This window comes from Micromesistius poutassou (assembly GCF_964030765.1).
Source record: "Micromesistius poutassou genome assembly, chromosome: 20".
NCBI classification, from domain to species: domain Eukaryota; kingdom Metazoa; phylum Chordata; class Actinopteri; order Gadiformes; family Gadidae; genus Micromesistius; species Micromesistius poutassou.
This window is the reverse complement of record NC_140290.1, coordinates 13879328-13897881: the sequence shown is the minus strand read 5'-3', so window position 1 is coordinate 13897881 and position 18554 is coordinate 13879328. Positions and strand designations below refer to the sequence as shown.

At 40.2% G+C, this 18554-nt stretch overlaps 2 protein-coding genes and 23 non-coding genes across 25 annotated transcripts; 2 read left to right on the top strand and 23 right to left on the bottom strand.

The window, feature by feature from the left end:
• Positions 1-30: 30 nt before the first annotated feature.
• On the bottom strand, positions 31-102 carry AC3HAE_035880 (transfer RNA cysteine (anticodon GCA)). The gene has a single exon. It is a non-coding gene; the product is annotated as a tRNA-Cys (tRNA).
• Positions 103-254: 152 nt separating this feature from the next.
• Positions 255-326, bottom strand: AC3HAE_035879 (transfer RNA cysteine (anticodon GCA)). The gene has a single exon. It is a non-coding gene; the product is annotated as a tRNA-Cys (tRNA).
• A 152-nt stretch (positions 327-478) lies between these two features.
• On the bottom strand, positions 479-550 carry AC3HAE_035878 (transfer RNA cysteine (anticodon GCA)). The gene has a single exon. It is a non-coding gene; the product is annotated as a tRNA-Cys (tRNA).
• A 152-nt stretch (positions 551-702) lies between these two features.
• On the bottom strand, positions 703-774 carry AC3HAE_035877 (transfer RNA cysteine (anticodon GCA)). The gene has a single exon. It is a non-coding gene; the product is annotated as a tRNA-Cys (tRNA).
• Positions 775-926: 152 nt separating this feature from the next.
• On the bottom strand, positions 927-998 carry AC3HAE_035875 (transfer RNA cysteine (anticodon GCA)). The gene has a single exon. It is a non-coding gene; the product is annotated as a tRNA-Cys (tRNA).
• A 152-nt stretch (positions 999-1150) lies between these two features.
• On the bottom strand, positions 1151-1222 carry AC3HAE_035874 (transfer RNA cysteine (anticodon GCA)). Its single transcript has one exon. It is a non-coding gene; the product is annotated as a tRNA-Cys (tRNA).
• A 152-nt stretch (positions 1223-1374) lies between these two features.
• On the bottom strand, positions 1375-1446 carry AC3HAE_035873 (transfer RNA cysteine (anticodon GCA)). Its single transcript has one exon. It is a non-coding gene; the product is annotated as a tRNA-Cys (tRNA).
• Positions 1447-1598: 152 nt separating this feature from the next.
• Positions 1599-1670, bottom strand: AC3HAE_035872 (transfer RNA cysteine (anticodon GCA)). Its single transcript has one exon. It is a non-coding gene; the product is annotated as a tRNA-Cys (tRNA).
• A 152-nt stretch (positions 1671-1822) lies between these two features.
• AC3HAE_035870 (transfer RNA cysteine (anticodon GCA)) lies at positions 1823-1894 on the bottom strand. The gene has a single exon. It is a non-coding gene; the product is annotated as a tRNA-Cys (tRNA).
• A 152-nt stretch (positions 1895-2046) lies between these two features.
• On the bottom strand, positions 2047-2118 carry AC3HAE_035869 (transfer RNA cysteine (anticodon GCA)). The gene has a single exon. It is a non-coding gene; the product is annotated as a tRNA-Cys (tRNA).
• Positions 2119-2270: 152 nt separating this feature from the next.
• Positions 2271-2342, bottom strand: AC3HAE_035868 (transfer RNA cysteine (anticodon GCA)). Its single transcript has one exon. It is a non-coding gene; the product is annotated as a tRNA-Cys (tRNA).
• A 152-nt stretch (positions 2343-2494) lies between these two features.
• AC3HAE_035867 (transfer RNA cysteine (anticodon GCA)) lies at positions 2495-2566 on the bottom strand. The gene has a single exon. It is a non-coding gene; the product is annotated as a tRNA-Cys (tRNA).
• A 152-nt stretch (positions 2567-2718) lies between these two features.
• On the bottom strand, positions 2719-2790 carry AC3HAE_035866 (transfer RNA cysteine (anticodon GCA)). The gene has a single exon. It is a non-coding gene; the product is annotated as a tRNA-Cys (tRNA).
• A 136-nt stretch (positions 2791-2926) lies between these two features.
• Positions 2927-2998, bottom strand: AC3HAE_035865 (transfer RNA cysteine (anticodon GCA)). Its single transcript has one exon. It is a non-coding gene; the product is annotated as a tRNA-Cys (tRNA).
• Positions 2999-3150: 152 nt separating this feature from the next.
• Positions 3151-3222, bottom strand: AC3HAE_035863 (transfer RNA cysteine (anticodon GCA)). Its single transcript has one exon. It is a non-coding gene; the product is annotated as a tRNA-Cys (tRNA).
• Positions 3223-3374: 152 nt separating this feature from the next.
• Positions 3375-3446, bottom strand: AC3HAE_035862 (transfer RNA cysteine (anticodon GCA)). The gene has a single exon. It is a non-coding gene; the product is annotated as a tRNA-Cys (tRNA).
• A 152-nt stretch (positions 3447-3598) lies between these two features.
• On the bottom strand, positions 3599-3670 carry AC3HAE_035861 (transfer RNA cysteine (anticodon GCA)). The gene has a single exon. It is a non-coding gene; the product is annotated as a tRNA-Cys (tRNA).
• A 152-nt stretch (positions 3671-3822) lies between these two features.
• Positions 3823-3894, bottom strand: AC3HAE_035859 (transfer RNA cysteine (anticodon GCA)). Its single transcript has one exon. It is a non-coding gene; the product is annotated as a tRNA-Cys (tRNA).
• A 152-nt stretch (positions 3895-4046) lies between these two features.
• On the bottom strand, positions 4047-4118 carry AC3HAE_035858 (transfer RNA cysteine (anticodon GCA)). The gene has a single exon. It is a non-coding gene; the product is annotated as a tRNA-Cys (tRNA).
• A 152-nt stretch (positions 4119-4270) lies between these two features.
• Positions 4271-4342, bottom strand: AC3HAE_035857 (transfer RNA cysteine (anticodon GCA)). Its single transcript has one exon. It is a non-coding gene; the product is annotated as a tRNA-Cys (tRNA).
• Positions 4343-4494: 152 nt separating this feature from the next.
• On the bottom strand, positions 4495-4566 carry AC3HAE_035856 (transfer RNA cysteine (anticodon GCA)). The gene has a single exon. It is a non-coding gene; the product is annotated as a tRNA-Cys (tRNA).
• Positions 4567-4718: 152 nt separating this feature from the next.
• Positions 4719-4790, bottom strand: AC3HAE_035855 (transfer RNA cysteine (anticodon GCA)). The gene has a single exon. It is a non-coding gene; the product is annotated as a tRNA-Cys (tRNA).
• Positions 4791-5142: 352 nt separating this feature from the next.
• Positions 5143-5214, top strand: AC3HAE_035734 (transfer RNA cysteine (anticodon GCA)). Its single transcript has one exon. It is a non-coding gene; the product is annotated as a tRNA-Cys (tRNA).
• Positions 5215-5496: 282 nt separating this feature from the next.
• snapin (SNAP associated protein) lies at positions 5497-9666 on the bottom strand. Its single transcript, XM_084485191.1, has 4 exons — positions 9540-9666; positions 8014-8060; positions 7275-7393; positions 5497-6565 (listed from the first exon to the last, which is right to left on the bottom strand). The coding sequence occupies exons 1-4, from the start codon at positions 9653-9655 to the stop codon at positions 6458-6460; spliced, it is 390 nt and encodes a 129-aa protein (XP_084341317.1). The 5' UTR covers positions 9656-9666; the 3' UTR covers positions 5497-6457.
• Positions 9667-9744: 78 nt separating this feature from the next.
• On the top strand, positions 9745-16749 carry chtopa (chromatin target of PRMT1a). Its single transcript, XM_084484522.1, has 6 exons — positions 9745-9985; positions 10300-10389; positions 11299-11449; positions 12757-12928; positions 14418-14543; positions 14871-16749. The coding sequence occupies exons 2-6, from the start codon at positions 10325-10327 to the stop codon at positions 15074-15076; spliced, it is 720 nt and encodes a 239-aa protein (XP_084340648.1). The 5' UTR covers positions 9745-9985; positions 10300-10324; the 3' UTR covers positions 15077-16749.
• Positions 16750-18554: the final 1805 nt, after the last annotated feature.

The following is an 18554-nucleotide window of genomic DNA, read 5'->3' as shown; positions in this document are numbered from 1 at the left end:
CTAGTGGTTCATTTCAAGCACATCCTTTTTAGGGGGCACCCAGAGTTGAACTGGGGACCTCTTGATCTGCAGTCAAATGCTCTGCCACTGAGCTATACCCCCTTTACACTATACTAACTTTACATGCTCACCTGTACTTTTTTCAAACCAGAAGAGTAATTTTAACACAAACAAAGCAGTGCCATTGCTCTGGTTTTTAAGTTTAATATAAGTGGAAGCCATGCATAGATGATTATTTCAAGCACATCCTTTTTAGGGGGCACCCAGAGTTGAACTGGGGACCTCTTGATCTGCAGTCAAATGCTCTGCCACTGAGCTATACCCCCTTTACACGATACCAACTTTACATGCTCACCTGTTCTTTTTTCAAACCAGAAGAGTAATTTCAACTCAAACAAAGTAGTGCCATTGCTCAGTTTTCTAAGTTTAATATAAGTAGTATGGATGCCTAGTGGTTTATTTCAAGCACATCCTTTTTAGGGGGCACCCAGAGTTGAACTGGGGACCTCTTGATCTGCAGTCAAATGCTCTGCCACTGAGCTATACCCCCTTTACACTATACTAACTTTACATGCTCACCTGCTCTTTTTTCAAACCAGAAGATTAATTTAAACTCAAACAAAGTAGTGCCATTGCTCAGTTTTCTAAGTTTAATATAAGTAGTATGGATGCCTAGTGGTTCATTTCAAGCACATCCTTTTTAGGGGGCACCCAGAGTTGAACTGGGGACCTCTTGATCTGCAGTCAAATGCTCTGCCACTGAGCTATACCCCCTTTACACTATACTAACTTTACATGCTCACCTGTACTTTTTTCAAACCAGAAGAGTAATTTTAACACAAACAAAGCAGTGCCATCGCTCTGGTTTTTAAGTTTAATATAGGTGGAAGCCATGCATAGATGATTATTTCAAGCACATCCTTTTTAGGGGGCACCCAGAGTTGAACTGGGGACCTCTTGATCTGCAGTCAAATGCTCTGCCACTGAGCTATACCCCCTTTACACGATACCAACTTTACATGCTCACCTGTTATTTTTTCAAACCAGAAGAGTAATTTAAACTCAAACAAAGTAGTGCCATTGCTCAGTTTTCTAAGTTTAATATAAGTAGTATGGATGCCTAGTGGTTTATTTCAAGCACATCCTTTTTAGGGGGCACCCAGAGTTGAACTGGGGACCTCTTGATCTGCAGTCAAATGCTCTGCCACTGAGCTATACCCCCTTTACATGATACCAACTTTACATGCTCACCTGTTATTTTTTCAAACCAGAAGAGTAATTTAAACTCAAACAAAGTAGTGCCATTGCTCAGTTTTCTAAGTTTAATATAAGTAGTATGGATGCCTAGTGGTTTATTTCAAGCACATCCTTTTTAGGGGGCACCCAGAGTTGAACTGGGGACCTCTTGATCTGCAGTCAAATGCTCTGCCACTGAGCTATACCCCCTTTACACTATACTAACTTTACATGCTCACCTGTACTTTTTTCAAACCAGAAGAGTAATTTTAACACAAACAAAGCAGTGCCATTGCTCTGGTTTTTAAGTTTAATATAAGTGGAAGCCATGCATAGATGATTATTTCAAGCACATCCTTTTTAGGGGGCACCCAGAGTTGAACTGGGGACCTCTTGATCTGCAGTCAAATGCTCTGCCACTGAGCTATACCCCCTTTACACTATACCAACTTTACATGCTCACCTGTTCTTTTTTCAAACTAGAAGAGTAATTTCAACGCAAACAAAGTAGTGCCATTGCTCAGTTTTCTAAGTTTAATATAAGTAGTATGGATGCCTAGTGGTTTATTTCAAGCACATCCTTTTAAGGGGGCACCCAGAGTTGAACTGGGGACCTCTTGATCTGCAGTCAAATGCTCTGCCACTGAGCTATACCCCCTTTACACTATACTAACTTTACATGCTCACCTGTTCTTTTTTCAAACCAGAAGAGTCATTTTGACACAATCAAAATTGTGCCATTGCTCAGATTTCTAAGTTTAATATGAGTAGTATAGATGCCTAGTGGTTTATTTCAAGCACATCCTTTTTAGGGGGCACCCAGAGTTGAACTGGGGACCTCTTGATCTGCAGTCAAATGCTCTGCCACTGAGCTATACCCCCTTTACACGATACCAACTTTACATGCTCACCTGTTCTTTTTTCAAACCAGAAGAGTAATTTTAACACAAACAAAGCAGTGCCATTGCTCTGATTTTTAAGTTTAATATAAGTGGAATACATGCATAGAGGTTTATTTCAAGCACATCCTTTTTAGGGGGCACCCAGAGTTGAACTGGGGACCTCTTGATCTGCAGTCAAATGCTCTGCCACTGAGCTATACCCCCTTTACACTATACCAACTTTACATGCTCACCTGCTCTTTTTTCAAACCAGAAGAGTAATTTCAACGCAAACAAAATACTGCCATTGCTCTGATTTTTAAGTTTAATCTAAGTAGAATACATGGATAGATGCTTATTTCAAGCACATCCTTTTCAGGGGGCACCCAGAGTTGAACTGGGGACCTCTTGATCTGCAGTCAAATGCTCTGCCACTGAGCTATACCCCCTTTACACTATACCAACTTTACATGCTCACCTGTTCTTTTTTCAAACCAGAAGAGTAATTTCAACTCAATCAAATTTGTGCCATTGCTCAGATTTCTAAGTTTAATATGAGTAGTATTGATGCCTAGTGGTTTATTTCAAGCACATCCTTTTTAGGGGGCACCCAGAATTGAACTGGGGACCTCTTGATCTGCAGTCAAATGCTCTGCCACTGAGCTATACCCCCTTTACATGCTCACCTGTTCTTTTTTCAAACCAGAAGAGTAATTTTAACACAAACAAAGCAGTGCCATTGCTCTGATTTTTAAGTTTAATATAAGTGGAATACATGCATAGAGGTTTATTTCAAGCACATCCTTTTTAGGGGGCACCCAGAGTTGAACTGGGGACCTCTTGATCTGCAGTCAAATGCTCTGCCACTGAGCTATACCCCCTTTACACGATACTAACTTTACATGCTCACCTGCTCTTTTTTCAAACCAGAAGAGTAATTTCAACGCAAACAAAATACTGCCATTGCTCTGATTTTTAAGTTTAATCTAAGTAGTATACATGCATAGATGTTTATTTCAAGCACATCCTTTTCAGGGGGCACCCAGAGTTGAACTGGGGACCTCTTGATCTGCAGTCAAATGCTCTGCCACTGAGCTATACCCCCTTTACACTATACCAACTTTACATGCTCACCTGTTATTTTTTCAAACCAGAAGAGTAATTTAAACTCAAACAAAGTAGTGCCATTGCTCAGTTTTCTAAGTTTAATATAAGTAGTATGGATGCCTAGTGGTTTATTTCAAGCACATCCTTTTTAGGGGGCACCCAGAGTTGAACTGGGGACCTCTTGATCTGCAGTCAAATGCTCTGCCACTGAGCTATACCCCCTTTACACTATACTAACTTTACATGCTCACCTGCTCTTTTTTCAAACCAGAAGAGTAATTTCAACGCAAACAAAATACTGCCATTGCTCTGATTTTTAAGTTTAATATAAGTAGAATACATGCATAGATGTTTATTTCAAGCACATCCTTTTCAGGGGGCACCCAGAGTTGAACTGGGGACCTCTTGATCTGCAGTCAAATGCTCTGCCACTGAGCTATACCCCCTTTACACTATACCAACTTTACATGTTCACCTGTTCTTTTTTCAAACCAGAAGAGTAATTTCAACTCAAACAAAGTAGTGCCATTGCTCAGTTTTCTAAGTTTAATATAAGTAGTATGGATGCCTAGTGGTTTATTTCAAGCACATCCTTTTTAGGGGGCACCCAGAGTTGAACTGGGGACCTCTTGATCTGCAGTCAAATGCTCTGCCACTGAGCTATACCCCCTTTACACTATACCAACTTTACATGCTCACCTGTTATTTTTTCAAACCAGAAGAGTAATTTAAACTCAAACAAAGTAGTGCCATTGCTCAGTTTTCTAAGTTTAATATAAGTAGTATGGATGCCTAGTGGTTCATTTCAAGCACATCCTTTTTAGGGGGCACCCGGAGTTGAACTGGGGACCTCTTGATCTGCAGTCAAATGCTCTGCCACTGAGCTATACCCCCTTTACACTATACTAACTTTACATGCTCACCTGTACTTTTTTCAAACCAGAAGAGTAATTTTAACACAAACAAAGCAGTGCCATTGCTCTGGTTTTTAAGTTTAATATAAGTGGAAGCCATGCATAGATGATTATTTCAAGCACATCCTTTTTAGGGGGCACCCAGAGTTGAACTGGGGACCTCTTGATCTGCAGTCAAATGCTCTGCCACTGAGCTATACCCCCTTTACACTATACCAACTTTACATGCTCACCTGTTCCTTTTTCAAACCAGAAGAGTAATTTCAACACAAACAAAGTAGTGCCATTGCTCAGATTTCTAAGTTTAATATAAGTAGTATGGATGCCTAGTGGTTTATTTCAAGCACATCCTTTTTAGGGGGCACCCAGAGTTGAACTGGGGACCTCTTGATCTGCAGTCAAATGCTCTGCCACTGAGCTATACCCCCTTTACACTATACCAACTTTACATGCTCACCTGCTATTTTTTCAAACCAGAAGAGTAATTTCAACCTAAACAAAGCAGTGCCATTGCTCTGATTTTTAAGTTTAATATAAGTGGAATACATGCATAGAGGTTTATTTCAAGCACATCCTTTTTAGGGGGCACCCAGAGTTGAACTGGGGACCTCTTGATCTGCAGTCAAATGCTCTGCTACTGAGCTATACCCCCTTTACACTGTACCTTATTAACTTTACATGCTCACCTGTTCTCTTTTCAAACCAGAAGAGTAATTTCAACACAAACAAAGGAGTGGCATCGTTCAGATTTTTAAGTTTAATCTAAGTGGAATACATGCCCAGAGGTTTATTTCAAGCACATCCTTTTTAGGGGGCACCAACAGTTGAACTGGAGACCTCTTGATCTGCAGTCAAATGCTCTGCCACTGAGCTACACCCCCTTTACACTACACTGCCTTTTCTAAAAATCTGCGCAATGGCACTATTTTCTTCACGTTAAAAGTACTCTTCTGGTTTGAAAAAAGAAAAGGTGAGCATGTAAAGTTAAGTAGGTATAGCGTAAAGGGGGTATAGCTCAGTGGCAGAGCATTTGACTGCAGATCAAGAGGGCACCCGTTCAACTCGGGGTGCCCCTTACAAAGCTTCCGCTTGAAATAAAACCCTAGGCATCTATTCCACTTATATTAAACTTAAGAATCTGAGCAATGGTACTATTTTGTTTGCGTTAAAAGTACTGGTTTGAAAAAAAAAAAAAATTTAAGTAGGTATAGTATAGCTCAGTGGCTGCAGATCAAGAGGTCCCCAGTTCAACTATGGGTGCCTGCTAAAAAGGATGTGCTTGAAATAAGCCTGTAGGAACCTATTTTTTTTATTTTTACCAGTGCACACACCCTTATTGTACTTCATTTTATATTATTGCCTATCATCACATTTGATTGATTTGTTTGAGACATTTTATATATTTGGTTTGTTTCAGACAGACAATTTGTTGTTTTAGAGACATTTAATAAATTGGGTATAGGCCTGCAGTACTTAATTTATTGTAGGCTATATAATATATTGTACATCCCTTATATTTCACATTTTCCAGAGAGGTGCTTCTATCCGGCCGAGCTGAGCTTAAATAGAGAAATTGCAGATCTCAGGCACGCGTCTTTGTGGGCATTTCATCTTGCGTTTCCTTTGTCTCTCACCGATAGGGTTATCTTTATCTAGCACGAACGGGCATCCTTGATCCGTCAAATCCGCACCCATCTGTACGAGGGGTACACACACACATCTGTGCCATTCTCCTCCAACCAGTTTCTGAACATTCTGTTGTGAATCAGATCACATTCTTTGTGTTCACGGTCTGCGTAACTTTGTCATTAAGTGACACCAGTGAAGTGTGTGTGTGTACAACAATGCTTAACACTCATGCTCAACAACACTGCCCTGCTAGCAACAAAAAAAGAATCAAAGTTATGCAATATTTGATAAGGAGGACTTTCAGTAGGCTAGTACGATGAGAGCATTCAATGTGTAAGTCAGAGCATTTCAGCGGTATACATGAGATAAAGTATGACATATGGCCTATACAGCCTCTTAATAGTAATACATTTATGTGATGTTAGAAATTGATATTGAAAATACATGTTAAAACATTCACAAGCATAGTCTATTAAGTTTGTTAGAGACTGAAAGACGTATTTTGCTTACGCTACAGACACTAGTAATTTCCGCAGTACATCTACTGCAATACAACATTGTGAAAGCATTACACATTAATTAAGAAATAAATCACTGAACACAGTAGATTACGAAAAGGTTTTGTATAACAAAGTAAAAAAAAATTGAACAGGTCTAATATATGACTGTAAATTAAATCAAGAGCCCGGTTCATGGTTTGCTGGATGAACGTGTGGTGAATGCTCCCGATGCCTCCAGCATCGTCTTCCGTCGTGCGGTCTCCTTGGCTACATTATGGTTCAGTCGTCTCAGTCGTTCCTGGGAGGGAAGACCAAGATATTACATATAATGAATACACACAGATATATACCTTTGATCCGAGTACGAAACCAGGTGCATGCTTCATGACATCATTCAAAGCAATGTAAACTGGTGTACATTACACATACTTATTGTAAGCCGCTTTGGATAAAAGTGTCCGCTAAATGCACTAAAATTAAATATAAACTGGTATACCATTGCCACTACAACCAGCTTCCACAAAAGACTCAAGACTCACTTGTTCAGAGTTCACCTAGGCTCTACACAGCCAGCCCCCCCTCTTACGCACTTATTGCATGTTGTACGTCCTGGCACTAAATGTACGCACTTATTGTATGTTGTACGTCATTCCACTTAAAAAATAGCACTTAGCACTGTGTAGCGTCTTATCCTAGCTAGTGCTTGGCAGTTCGCTCTATGAACATCCTTACTGTACCGGCAGCGATATATTGTTTCTCCTTCTGACAAATGTACTTATTGTAAGTCTCTTTGGATAAAAGCGTCGGCTAAATGCCCTAAAAGTAAATGTATACCATTGCCACTATAACCATTCTTTGAGGAAACCATAAACCGGTATGTTTTTGTACAGATATCAAGTGGGGATCTTTGAGCCCATGTCTAAATTGTAACGTCACAATATTTAACAGGTGTAAAGAGAGATATATCATTCCAATATCCAAACATCCATAGCTATATTAACCCTCACCTGGGCATTTTGCAGTATGTTGTTTACCAGCACAACTCTGCGTCTTGCGTTAAGCAGTTTCTTCACATACGGGTCAAGGTCTAGTGCAACCTTCTGGTGCTCATTTATTCGGCCAAGCTCTGCAAAAAACAGATATTCATGCAACAACAAAATACAAAATAGACTAGTTATGGCGGCTGGGGTGCAGAAAACTTTCATTCTGCACCCCAAAAGTGCATTTGGCTTGACTCAAGGTAAGTACTCAACTTGAGTAGCCTACTGTATGTCTGTCACCAATTCAAAGCAATCAACTGTTTCTCAAGGGGGCTACAGTATGGAGATTGAGGATCTTACTCAAAGCATCCCAGATTACAGACGGGTCCCTAACCCATCTGTCGGGGAGGTGAGGGGATAGTCCTCCACTTAACTGGACATGTTGTCAAAGGCATAAGAAATATCCAGAAAATCTGCTTTGTTTTGTCTTAACAACCAATTCAGATGTTTCATATTTCACCAGCTTTATCTAGACTTAATGCAAATATGTATAATATTTGGAAAAATTGGTTTCATCAAATGTATTGGTTGATCCTGTTGTGATCATGTTGATCATGTTCTTGTCTAAATACATTTACTTATATAGGTAGCATTATAGTGAACATAAGAGAGCCACAATCACAGAAATTAGCTTTTTTACTCATGAAAGTCAACTTTAAACAACTTTCTTCCCCATGGCTTCTTCAACATTCTAAAAGTTTTTCACCTGAGGCCAGATTGTCAATGTGCTCCCGCAACTCCACCTGGCTCTCTCTGAAAATATAAAAATATGAATTGTTTAGTCAAATAACACGAATCATACAAAACTTAAGTTAGTCAGTTGAAGAAGTGATAAGGACGTTAAATCCAAACATAAGAAAAAAGTATCCAACCGAAAAAAAAAAAAATCACACCTCTCCCTTCAGGCCTCCCTACAAAGCCCCGCCCCTCAACTCAACTGACTAACTCGATAGCTATAGCAATAGGTCTGCCTAGCATTGTGAAAGAATCCAGTCATTCGCAATGCACATGTAGGTAGACAAACTGGCCATCCAATCATTTCATTGGGCTGAGTGATATGACTGAAGTGATATGTTTTCATATTTGTTCCTTTTTTTTTTTTGTCAAAGCATTTGATTTTGGGATTGCTTTTAGTATGTGAAAAGAAATTCAGCAAATATGACAAAATGCTTCTAAAACAAATGGCCTATCCTATATTTAAGATTGTACTTTAAAAGGTGAAGACTGTGTTCAATAATCCAGCAGCTATTATACAAATTAACTTTGCTGTAGGGCTGGTCTGAATATTAATTTATGGTTATTGTGTAGTCTTCTGAGCTGTACAATCAATAAATTAAAGACAGATAAAATCATTCTAAAAGGCTAATCAAATGATCAACATTGGGGTCATAGACACTCAAAACACGTTGGCCTAGTCGTCCCAAATAAGAATACATTTTTATAGCTGTATTCATATTCTCTTCTTAAACAAAAATAGTATTTATAAAATTAACCTTTCGATTGTTTTTTCATCATCAGTTTTCATCATCAAATGACACAACATTCCAGCTCAAATCGACTTACAAACAATTATTTAAACAACATGCAAGCTGCGTGGTTCCAGGGATAGCAGCGTCTAGATTAATCACTGCCAACGATATTAAGGACATTAACGAGATTACGAAAATAAAACGCACATCTAACACTTGAAAAGTCATCAAAACGTTTGTTATGCTGAAAATATCTTCAAATGTTTGCATGGGACTTCACAAACGTCTTGTTAAGACAACAGGGAATAGTTTTATACAGCCGAAAATAAAACAGCAGTATTATATCGTATACGATCTGTAAACCGCATGTGCGAATTACTAAAGCGGACGTGAGTGCGATTTAATTGAAGCGCGCGTGCGGCTTAATTCGCCCATGTGACTTAACGCACGCGCGCTTGATAAAAAAAAAAAAAGCCGTACATCCCATGACACCACCAAAACAGATGTACACAGAACCGTACATCCAGCTTTAAACCAGTGTTGTGTCACAAACACGGCTAGAGACTGCCCCCGTCTTGATAGTATTTGTAGTATCGACGATGGTTATGTTATTTATTTAATGTTATTTATTATTATTTGTATGGTATTATTGTATTACAACAAATGTAAACAGTAAGTCTCCAGTTAGACATGTACACATGCATTGTCAGCAATTGACACAGGTTTTACGATTGAATATGAAATAACAAAAGCAAAATATTACCTCATGGAGTGTACATGTAAATCGAGCTGCTGCACAGACGGCTTCAATAGGTCAAGCAATCCCTCTGCAATCGCATCTTTCTCGGACACAGACTCGTCCATCGCTAACGCCGCCATTGCCACTAACCTCCGACCCAGAGCGGAAGTGACGATGCACGCCGAGCTCCCGACTTCCCGTAGTGAATGTATAAACTCCATTTTCGTGGTCCGGCTAACCTTGCCCAGCACCATTTTATGAAACAGCAGGGGAGTTAATCAAGAAACTATTAGAAAGACTCGTCGAAGAGGGAATTTTAGACATACATCTGACCAAGAAACTACATGTGAACGCTCATCCAGTATTTAGTTTTGCGTACGGTGGGGCACCAAACACTAACGGAACACGCTCTTTGAAACTAGCCTCCGCAACGCTTCGACTGCTAACTACTCTTCTCGTTTAACACAACGGTCAGTGAGTATTGAGTTCATGATAAAACTGCTTTGTTTGTATGTATTTAGAGCTAACGTTTTTAATGTGTACAATTATTAACTACCAACTAACTCAGGCGTTGTTCCAATTAATCGTTATTGCGTGTATGGAATCGTTAGCCTTTAACAGCCCATCTATCCTCCGTTGTTTAGTGAAATATAGAGCCATCAATCGTCAATGCCTAACCTGAATGATGACTTGCTATCATAGCTATACATATGGGGTATTACTTATAACCCATGCTTCAGTATTCTTCTATTTACGATGTTTTTTTTGTTGGGTTATTTTACAGAAACCTCCAGCCAAAGGAATACAGAATGACCGCCCCCTCGTCCCAAAAAGTCGTGCTCAAAAGCACCACCAAAGTATCTCTAAACGAGCGGTGAGACGCTATCAAGCAATAAAACACAAGATTGAGGGGTAGTCTCTACACAGAATACCACTGTAGGGGACCAGACCTTCCAAGGATGCTAGACGGCTGTGACACAAATTGTGCACCGACCACTGAAAATGCTATTATCTTGCTATGGTTGTGCTAGAATAAAGCATTCGGCAAGCCCCTAAAGCCGATATCTTGTGTGCACAGGGCACATTTTGTTCTTAAAGGCTGTGGCCCTAATTGGTAGAAAAATCTATCAAAAGAGTGCAAATTGCTGTTACCTGTAAAACAGTGTGCAAGACACATGCTGTTTCAAAAGGGAGTGGAGGCACAAATGGAGGTTGTGTTTGCTCGATACTCCCCTTTTCTCTCTCTCTCCCTCTCTCTCTAACCTTCTTTCACTCTATGCAACAGACTGCTGCCCAGTCCTGACTTGGACATGCTTGCACGCCCTCGACCAGCCACACAAAGTAACGCATGGTGCAGGTTGTAAGTGGCTGGGCAGCTGTGTGAACCACCTCCCGCCCAGGGCTTCCTGTGTGGCACGATGATGAAGCCATCACAGTAGTGCAGCAGGAGGCCTGTAAGTGGCAACATGTCCTCTGTTGCTCTTCTCTCTTTTACTATGCTTCTACACTTCATCCTCTTGTTGTTCTGCATCTCCAAATTGGCATTTCTATGCCTTTTGCGTGGGTTTAATCCTAGTAAACAATATTTTGTATTGTTACCATTTGAGAGAAATGAAGGGTCAACAAATCTGGTGTGTATACCCCCCTTGATGAAAGCTACATCAGTCTGCAACAGTGATGGTATAAAAGAAAAATGATTTTGGACCTCTCCCAGATATATCCATTTTTTCCTGCTTCTTCCCTCCTCTATTTCCATGTTGACCCCTTCCTTTTACCTATCAAGCTTCACTAACATGCTGAAGAACAAGGCGCCCTCAGTGGTGAGTGTGCGAGCCACAATGCAGCAACAACACCTGGCCAGTGCACGTAACCGCCGGCTAGCCCAGCAAATGGAAAACAGACCATCGGTGCAAGCTGCACTGCACTACAAGCAGGTGAGACATTACTCTACTTTTATGAACCTAACATGAGATATTAGTACAACCAAGAAGCCCACATTCTAATTGCAGAGTTGATTAATTCTGTAACCCAAAAATGTGCAACGATTGTTAGGTGAAACATAACACTGTAAAGATCAGTCAATGTTCTTTGTCTGGTTACTCTGCGGCTCTGTGCCATTGTTTATCATATCACTTATCCACTGGTCAAGCTGCTACCCAATTAGTCTACTCCTGGCAAGTGCATAGTATATGCATAGTATGGCAAGTGCATAGTATGCACTTACACCCATGTTTCCATTGCAAATCCGTGGCGTTAAATACGCATTTTCATACAACATGCGGATAGCACAGATGTATTTTTCAGACTTTTCTTCAAAGATTTCTTAATTGTCATAGAGGTAGTTTGCATATATTATCCTCCACGCTATGCTTTAATCTACGGCACACTGAGCATGCATTTCAATACGTTATGGGTTGATCAAAAGGTGCCTTAAGCTTGTGGTATTTTTAAGGAAGTGCACTGAATCATGCACAAGCACTGCTTTGCAATACATGGGAGAAATAACTTGACTACAAACCGTGTGGTATTTCCTGTCCCTTTCTTCAATTTATATGCATTCACGATTTATATGATCGATTTGCAACTTTTGGTCACACTTCTCTGATTAGGTCTCAATAATGGGCCCTTATTTTGTCATGTGTTTTAGATTAGTAGTTTACTGGGCACTAGGTGTACAGTATAGAAAGTACACCGGTATGGATTTTGATAGTCCCTTCACAAGCATTCACTTCACCCTTCACTCATTCCACACCGTACGAGACAGACGCTGGTAGCGTGAATCTGTCTCTGCATCAGACATCGCTTCCACAGGCATTTTCCAAAGACAGACCTGACTCCTTACGACAAAAAGCCAGTGTTGGAACGAGATAACAAACGCCGTCACTGTTTACCTGTGTAAAGATTTTGCATTTTTTTCTATGCAGTTTTGCTGCCTAACCAGTATCTTACCCCTTCAGAAGTTATTGAATTTAGAAGATACAAGAACATACTGTGATATAATACTGTTACCATCTATGCCTAAAATCATACCGTGATATCCATTTTAGTCCATACCATACAGCCTTACTGGGCACCAACTGTATTGTTTTGTACATTTTACCCCCATTTTAAACTTTTAATTGTATTTGCATGTTATTTTAGTTTTTAGTAGATGTTTTGGCCTGAAATATGTTAAATAATTTCTCCTATGTTTTGATATTGTTTCCTCAACAATGTCAAACCATATCATTTACATTGTTAGAGCCTGAAGCAGCGCTTGGGGAAAAGCAACATTCAGGCACGTCTGGGCCGACCTATTGGGGCACTGATGCGTGCCGGAGGGGCTGCCGGTCGAGGAGGGATGCAAGGGATTACCAGGGGCAGTCTCCGAGGACGTATCCGAGGAGCAGCTCGGGGTTCTTTGGGCCTCAGAGGTAAGAGTCATTGGTCACAAAGAGCCGCAATCACTGTGCACATGCATATACCCCAATGGACATAATAACCCACATGTAACCCTTATGAGATGAAATTGACTTCCAACGAACATTGACTTGAGGATGATTTCAAACTATTGACAACGATACCACTGTATATGACTTTATGAATGTATGTGGAATAATTTCAAAAAGCAGGAAATGTTTTAGCTTTGTCTGCAACATAAACGAATTAACATAAACATATGTCAGTAGAAGTGAGAGAGGGGTTGAAGGGGGCTCCCTTCTTTGTGGCCATCATAAAGCAAAGAGGTTAAGCTCCTGGGCGGCAGTATAAATGAGTACCATGTGGATGTCATAAAGCCCTTCTTTTCCTGTCAGCCAGATATAGAGGGTGAGATATAGAGGTTTAGGGGTCCATTTGGAGTCTGCTAAGTAAACAAGGGTTCATTTTGGTGGTGGCAGAAGGTGTAAAACTTGTGGATGTCACTCAGAAGGGAGTTCTTCGTTCTGTGCTTTTTCCACACTTATTCCATTAATGTAGGCAAGATAATGCTTATACTACCTTTAAACCAACAGTAAATTAATCACATTCTCTCTTCTCGCAGAGTAAGCGCATTCTGAAATTCGCTAGTTGCCCATCAATTGACATTCATTGTAAAAAAAAAAAAATTTACATGCACACTGACATGGACTGAGAGGCAATCAATTAGAATTGTTGAATGTTAAATCTCCTTATCATTTAAGCAGTGAGGAATTTTTGATCCAACTGGGGGTTTTGGCTTCACCCCGCAGCTCCAGCGGACTGGCTCGGAGGGGAAAAGGTTAAATGCATGTCAAATTTGTGTTGACGAGTTGATCGTCTACATACATTCTTACCACCAGAAATTAGGCTGGATTTGGATTCAGAAGTTAATGCTTATGCTGCGTTCAAATCAGTTCAGAATAATCACCATCAGCCTCAGACCTCAAGTCTGTATCGTGTTCACACAGAATCAAAACTTATGGATTTGTTTGTTTGTTGGTACTTTTTGAGAAAGCTACCTAGCTTGTGCAGTTCTTATGTGCTTACATGGGTTGGCCAAAACAAAGATAACGCTTTGGGAGTGGCTAATCACACGTTTGGGATACAATGGATGGCCAACTGCCCTGCTTCAGAACGCGTCTACACAACAAGAGGGGCCGAGTTTAACAAAAATCATTTGCTTATTTACATCTCAACATGGACCATGCAAATATTTAACCTGCGCTGTGCTTTTAAAATAGCCTGTAGTAACTTTCATTGATATATGGACCTAAACTCTTTTGACTTTACAGAAGTGTTGGTGAATTAAATATCACTTGTTTAATTAAAAACAAGACATACCGAAACCAATATTGTTTTGGAACCGGTGTCTATTCTTCAGAATGCGGTTCTGCCACATCTTTTATTATCAATGTTCATCGTGTCCAGAAACTCTTATTTACCAGTTCTTTGTATTTCTTTCAGGGAAGCGCATTTCAGCAGGCCTGATTCACGTGCGTGGTCGTGGTGTTTCAGGACGAGCTACGCTCCGGGGAGTGCAAAGGGGAGGGCCTCTTTCCCGAGGAGCCGGAAGAGGAGTGGGTGTTAGAGGTGTGTTTGTTATTTCAGTTTGAGTTGGAAAGGTCCCTTCTATTAGTTTGCATTTTAATAATGGACTAAAAGATTGTTTTTGCATTTCCTGAGAATAATCTTATTTCTTTATTTTTCGACATTTTTGCGGTAACAGTCGTGCATTACTGAATATAACGACAAACTTACTGATAGTAACGGATAAAATGAGCTCCATGTTGTTGTTTTTTGTCCAACAACTGAAAAAAGCAAAACGGCAAATAATTGACCATAATAGTTGACTAGTTGCACCAAGAAGGACCTTCTGGTTTATGTACAAACAAAGCGTTTCATTTGTTAATTCCTCAGGTCGCGGTGTTCTGCGGGGACGCGGTGGCTTTCCTGCCCGAGGTGGCCGGGGCCGCGGGCGAGGCAGAATAGCTGGTCGCGCCTCCTCTTTAACCCGGGAACAGCTGGACAATCAGTTGGATGCCTACATGTCGAAAACCAAGGGCCACCTCGATGCTGAACTAGATGCATACATGGCCCAGGCAGACACTGAGGGCATGGAGTGATGTCCCAGGATGCGATTGTAGATGGAGGACACGGGCTTCTACGCTGTTCAAGTCACATTGAATAGAAACACAAATAGTTTCTGAAGCTGAACTCTACAAATGCAGCTTACTATTATTTAGAAAAGGCTGCCACAAAAACATAGAATGCAGTCAGCAAAACTGCTGCCTAAATTAAAGCCTAACTCTAGACAATAAATCTGAACCGTGGCAACTCAATCTGCGAGCTTTAATCTTTCACATATTTTCAAATGTCTGGAAGTTCTAAAATGTATACAATGTGTTTTTCTGTATGCCTTGCTCTGACAGATGTATATATCTTGGATATTTCTATATCTATAGATGTATAATATTTCTCATGATCGGTTAGTCCTGCTGCAAAGCTGCTATTGTAAAAGGTTGATATGATCGTTTTGTACTGAATTGGCATTGGCGTTTTTAAGGAGAGCATCAAATTCCTTTTTATTTATAAGAGGCCAAGGTTCTAAGGTTTGCTACTTTTTTCCTTAGTTTACAGAATATTCATGTGTCCATCATTTTTAATTGGAATTATTTGTATTGACTTGACATCTTAGACAAGCAAGTAGAATGTAATTCAAACAATAGTGGTCCCCTGCTGATGTGATCGAGAATCCAATGTTTTTTATAAAAAAAAGTCCAGCAGAGGAAATCAAATTGCATTCTCGTTTCTTTTTTTTCCATTTATAAGTTTGGGATGTTGATGCCTTTCATGTTAGACCATAACTGGACAGTTGGCATTTGTGGAACTGATCCATTCCGCCTACCATCCTAAATCGTTATAGGGGGCGTGGTTTTCAATGGTAGGATGTAATGTTCCTGGGGCTTCTCCATCGCGACACATTGGACTGTTGGTTATGGTGGTTGTAATGGCTTTGGTCAAGATTTAGTCATCTGGAAATATTTCTCATTACGTCCAGATAGTGTTTGGAACTGCACCAGCGGCAAAACTAGCTTTCATAAGCCTAGGTTACAGTATGTTGACGTTGATTTAAGATTAAATTAACATGTAAAGAAACTAAGACAAATCTGTGCGTCAATATATTTTGTACTAGAATCATGAGCCTCTTAATATCGATGACGGAAACAAAAAATCCACGCATTGGCATGTACAAACTGCTTGACAAAACCTGTGTTTACGCCTCTCTGATAGTTTGGTTTATTGTGGGGGTAGAAAATGTTATGTTAAATGACGTAATGTGCAACCTCCCAGACGTGTATTTTGTGTTGGAGCAATGGGAGTTAAGAAGCAACAGTTTTAAACTATAGCAATTTTGTATTAAGGTAATCACAGTGAATCGGTGGATACCTATTGTTCTAGTGATTATTATTACGGATTGGTAACCCCTATAGCTCAGCACAAATGTTACGATATTTGCATTCCCGTTATGCAGGGCTCCAAAATAATTGGTGCCGAAATTCCAATAATTCCTATACTTTTCGGTCAAAGTTAAACACTCGGAATTTCCGAATATGAAACTTGCTGTAAACGGACCCATCATATCCAGCGGGATAGATTTTGCTGTACATCGAACATTTCGGAAAAACTACAAACGTTTTATTCTAAAATAGCAATAACATCAAATGACACAATTTGGTCCACATATATCTGCCTGATCTCTACAAAAATATTGTAGGCCTACATATGGTACGTACGTATTTCTTCTTCTTTGACGCCTGTAAAAGAAGCATACCCATAATAAACGGTGTATGGGTCTTTCGACTATGCCTTTATGAAAAAGGTATAGTGAGAAGCAAAACACTGGTAGCGACACACGAATACAATACACAAATATAATGGAACTAAATTATTTTATTCAACAATTGATACCTACATGAGGAAAACAGTTCAATAGCCCTTCCTGCTTAATTGCATTAAAAAACGACTTGCAGGGAGAACAGAAGTACACTTTTTGGATGCAACTAAATGAATGCCCCCCCCCCCCCCCTATTCAAATCCGAAATACTTATTTTGTGTGTCCCTCATTTGTTTCTGTATCTTTTTTAGTTTTTATTCTGTTCACCTTATGGTGGAAAGACTCGATTGTGTCCTCAATGTTCTGTTGGTGCTCCCTCGACCAATAGAAGCACAAAAATCTGTTCCCCTGAATTATCCAACTGTCCTGTATTTAAACCGATGTTACTATTGGTTTTCAATAAAGATCTTAACTCCACATAATTGGGTTGTCTCCTTGATCATTTCTCATAGGGGGCGATGTTGAGCTAGGGGGCGATGGTGAGCCATAAATCCCTCACAGTGGGATCCCATGGATGTAATTGGTAAGAACGGGTACTGCTGAGGTAAAACTGGACCACCCCATGAATGTATTTACCAAAAAAGGTGTAGGCCTACACCTGAAGTAAACTAGCTCAATAACGACGGGTTTATGCAAACGTAGGCTATACACCATAGACCACATTATCCCTATTTTTCGTTATTATTCTGTGGGTTTATATTAACACACACACACACACACACACACACACACACACACACAACACCCCCCCCCCCACACACACACACACACACACACACCTCATCTCAGGACTGGTGTCACACAGGTGTGACACTGACAGCGTTTCAGAAAGTGAACCGCTCCCCAACAGCACCATGCTATAGCTGGTTGAAATACTGCAGTAGCAGAAACCTCAAAGATGAATGGAAGGCAGGTTCAGAATAAATGTGAAGATGTTTCTTCATGGTCTTCTAAGTGGGTTGGTTTATTTACTTCCAGTCCGTACATAATGCTTTTCATTATGCATATAATGTGAAGTCAAGTGAAGGCGAGTTAACCAAAATTGATATTGATAAGTGGCTGTCAAAGGAAGCAATTGTTAATATTTTACCTTCATTTCCATGAGTCTGCTCAACCTCTGTTCAAATAAAAAAGATTTTGGCTTGTAAATCTGTCAAGCCTCTATAGACTTCGGTCTCTCATTTACTTTCATGCTGTGCATTTGCAAGTTCCAACTAGACTACCATTGTGCCTCTGATTTAAGCTGGTAGTTTTCAGTGCCCGACCTATTAAGAATTATTGTAACGAATTCCTCACGCATTTGTCAGGTGAAAACTAAATGTCATGGGAAAGAGGCGGTGGTTGAAAAAAGTATTTAGACATTTAGATGTGTAGAGATTCCACAAGATGGATCATATCTGAAGCTGACTGGTTCCACGTTGCCTAGCAAAGTAATCGTTTGTTGAACACTTCTACCAGCAGAAACGCTAGAAACATAAAGCATTCCAACACTAACACACTTAAGCCCAGTTCAGACCAAAGATTCGCGACGCAACGACTTGCAACGAGACGGTTTTAGAACGTCGCAGGGGAAAAGTTGCAGCAGTGTGAACTGGTCGTCGCAAGGCGTCGCAAGGCGTTGCAAGGAGTCGCCAAAGATTGAACATGTGAAATCGCCAGGTCCAGTTTTAGAACGCAACGATGTGGTTATTTCTCTTCAGCCAATC

Excerpts from the sequence above, each read along its gene's own strand:
- snapin (XM_084485191.1), bottom strand. The coding sequence starts at position 9,655 with ATGGCGGCGTTAGCGATGGACGAGTCTGTGTCCGAGAAAGATGCGATT. Across the intron at positions 7,394-8,013 it reads CATTGACAATCTGGCCTCAG|AGCTTGGCCGAATAAATGAG; the intron begins GTGAAAAACTTT and ends TGTTTTTTGCAG. Across the intron at positions 6,566-7,274 it reads ACATACTGCAAAATGCCCAG|GAACGACTGAGACGACTGAA; the intron begins GTGAGGGTTAAT and ends CTTCCCTCCCAG.
- chtopa (XM_084484522.1), top strand. The coding sequence starts at position 10,325 with ATGACCGCCCCCTCGTCCCAAAAAGTCGTGCTCAAAAGCACCACCAAA. Across the intron at positions 10,390-11,298 it reads AAAGTATCTCTAAACGAGCG|CTTCACTAACATGCTGAAGA; the intron begins GTGAGACGCTAT and ends TTACCTATCAAG. Across the intron at positions 14,544-14,870 it reads AAGAGGAGTGGGTGTTAGAG|GTCGCGGTGTTCTGCGGGGA; the intron begins GTGTGTTTGTTA and ends TTAATTCCTCAG.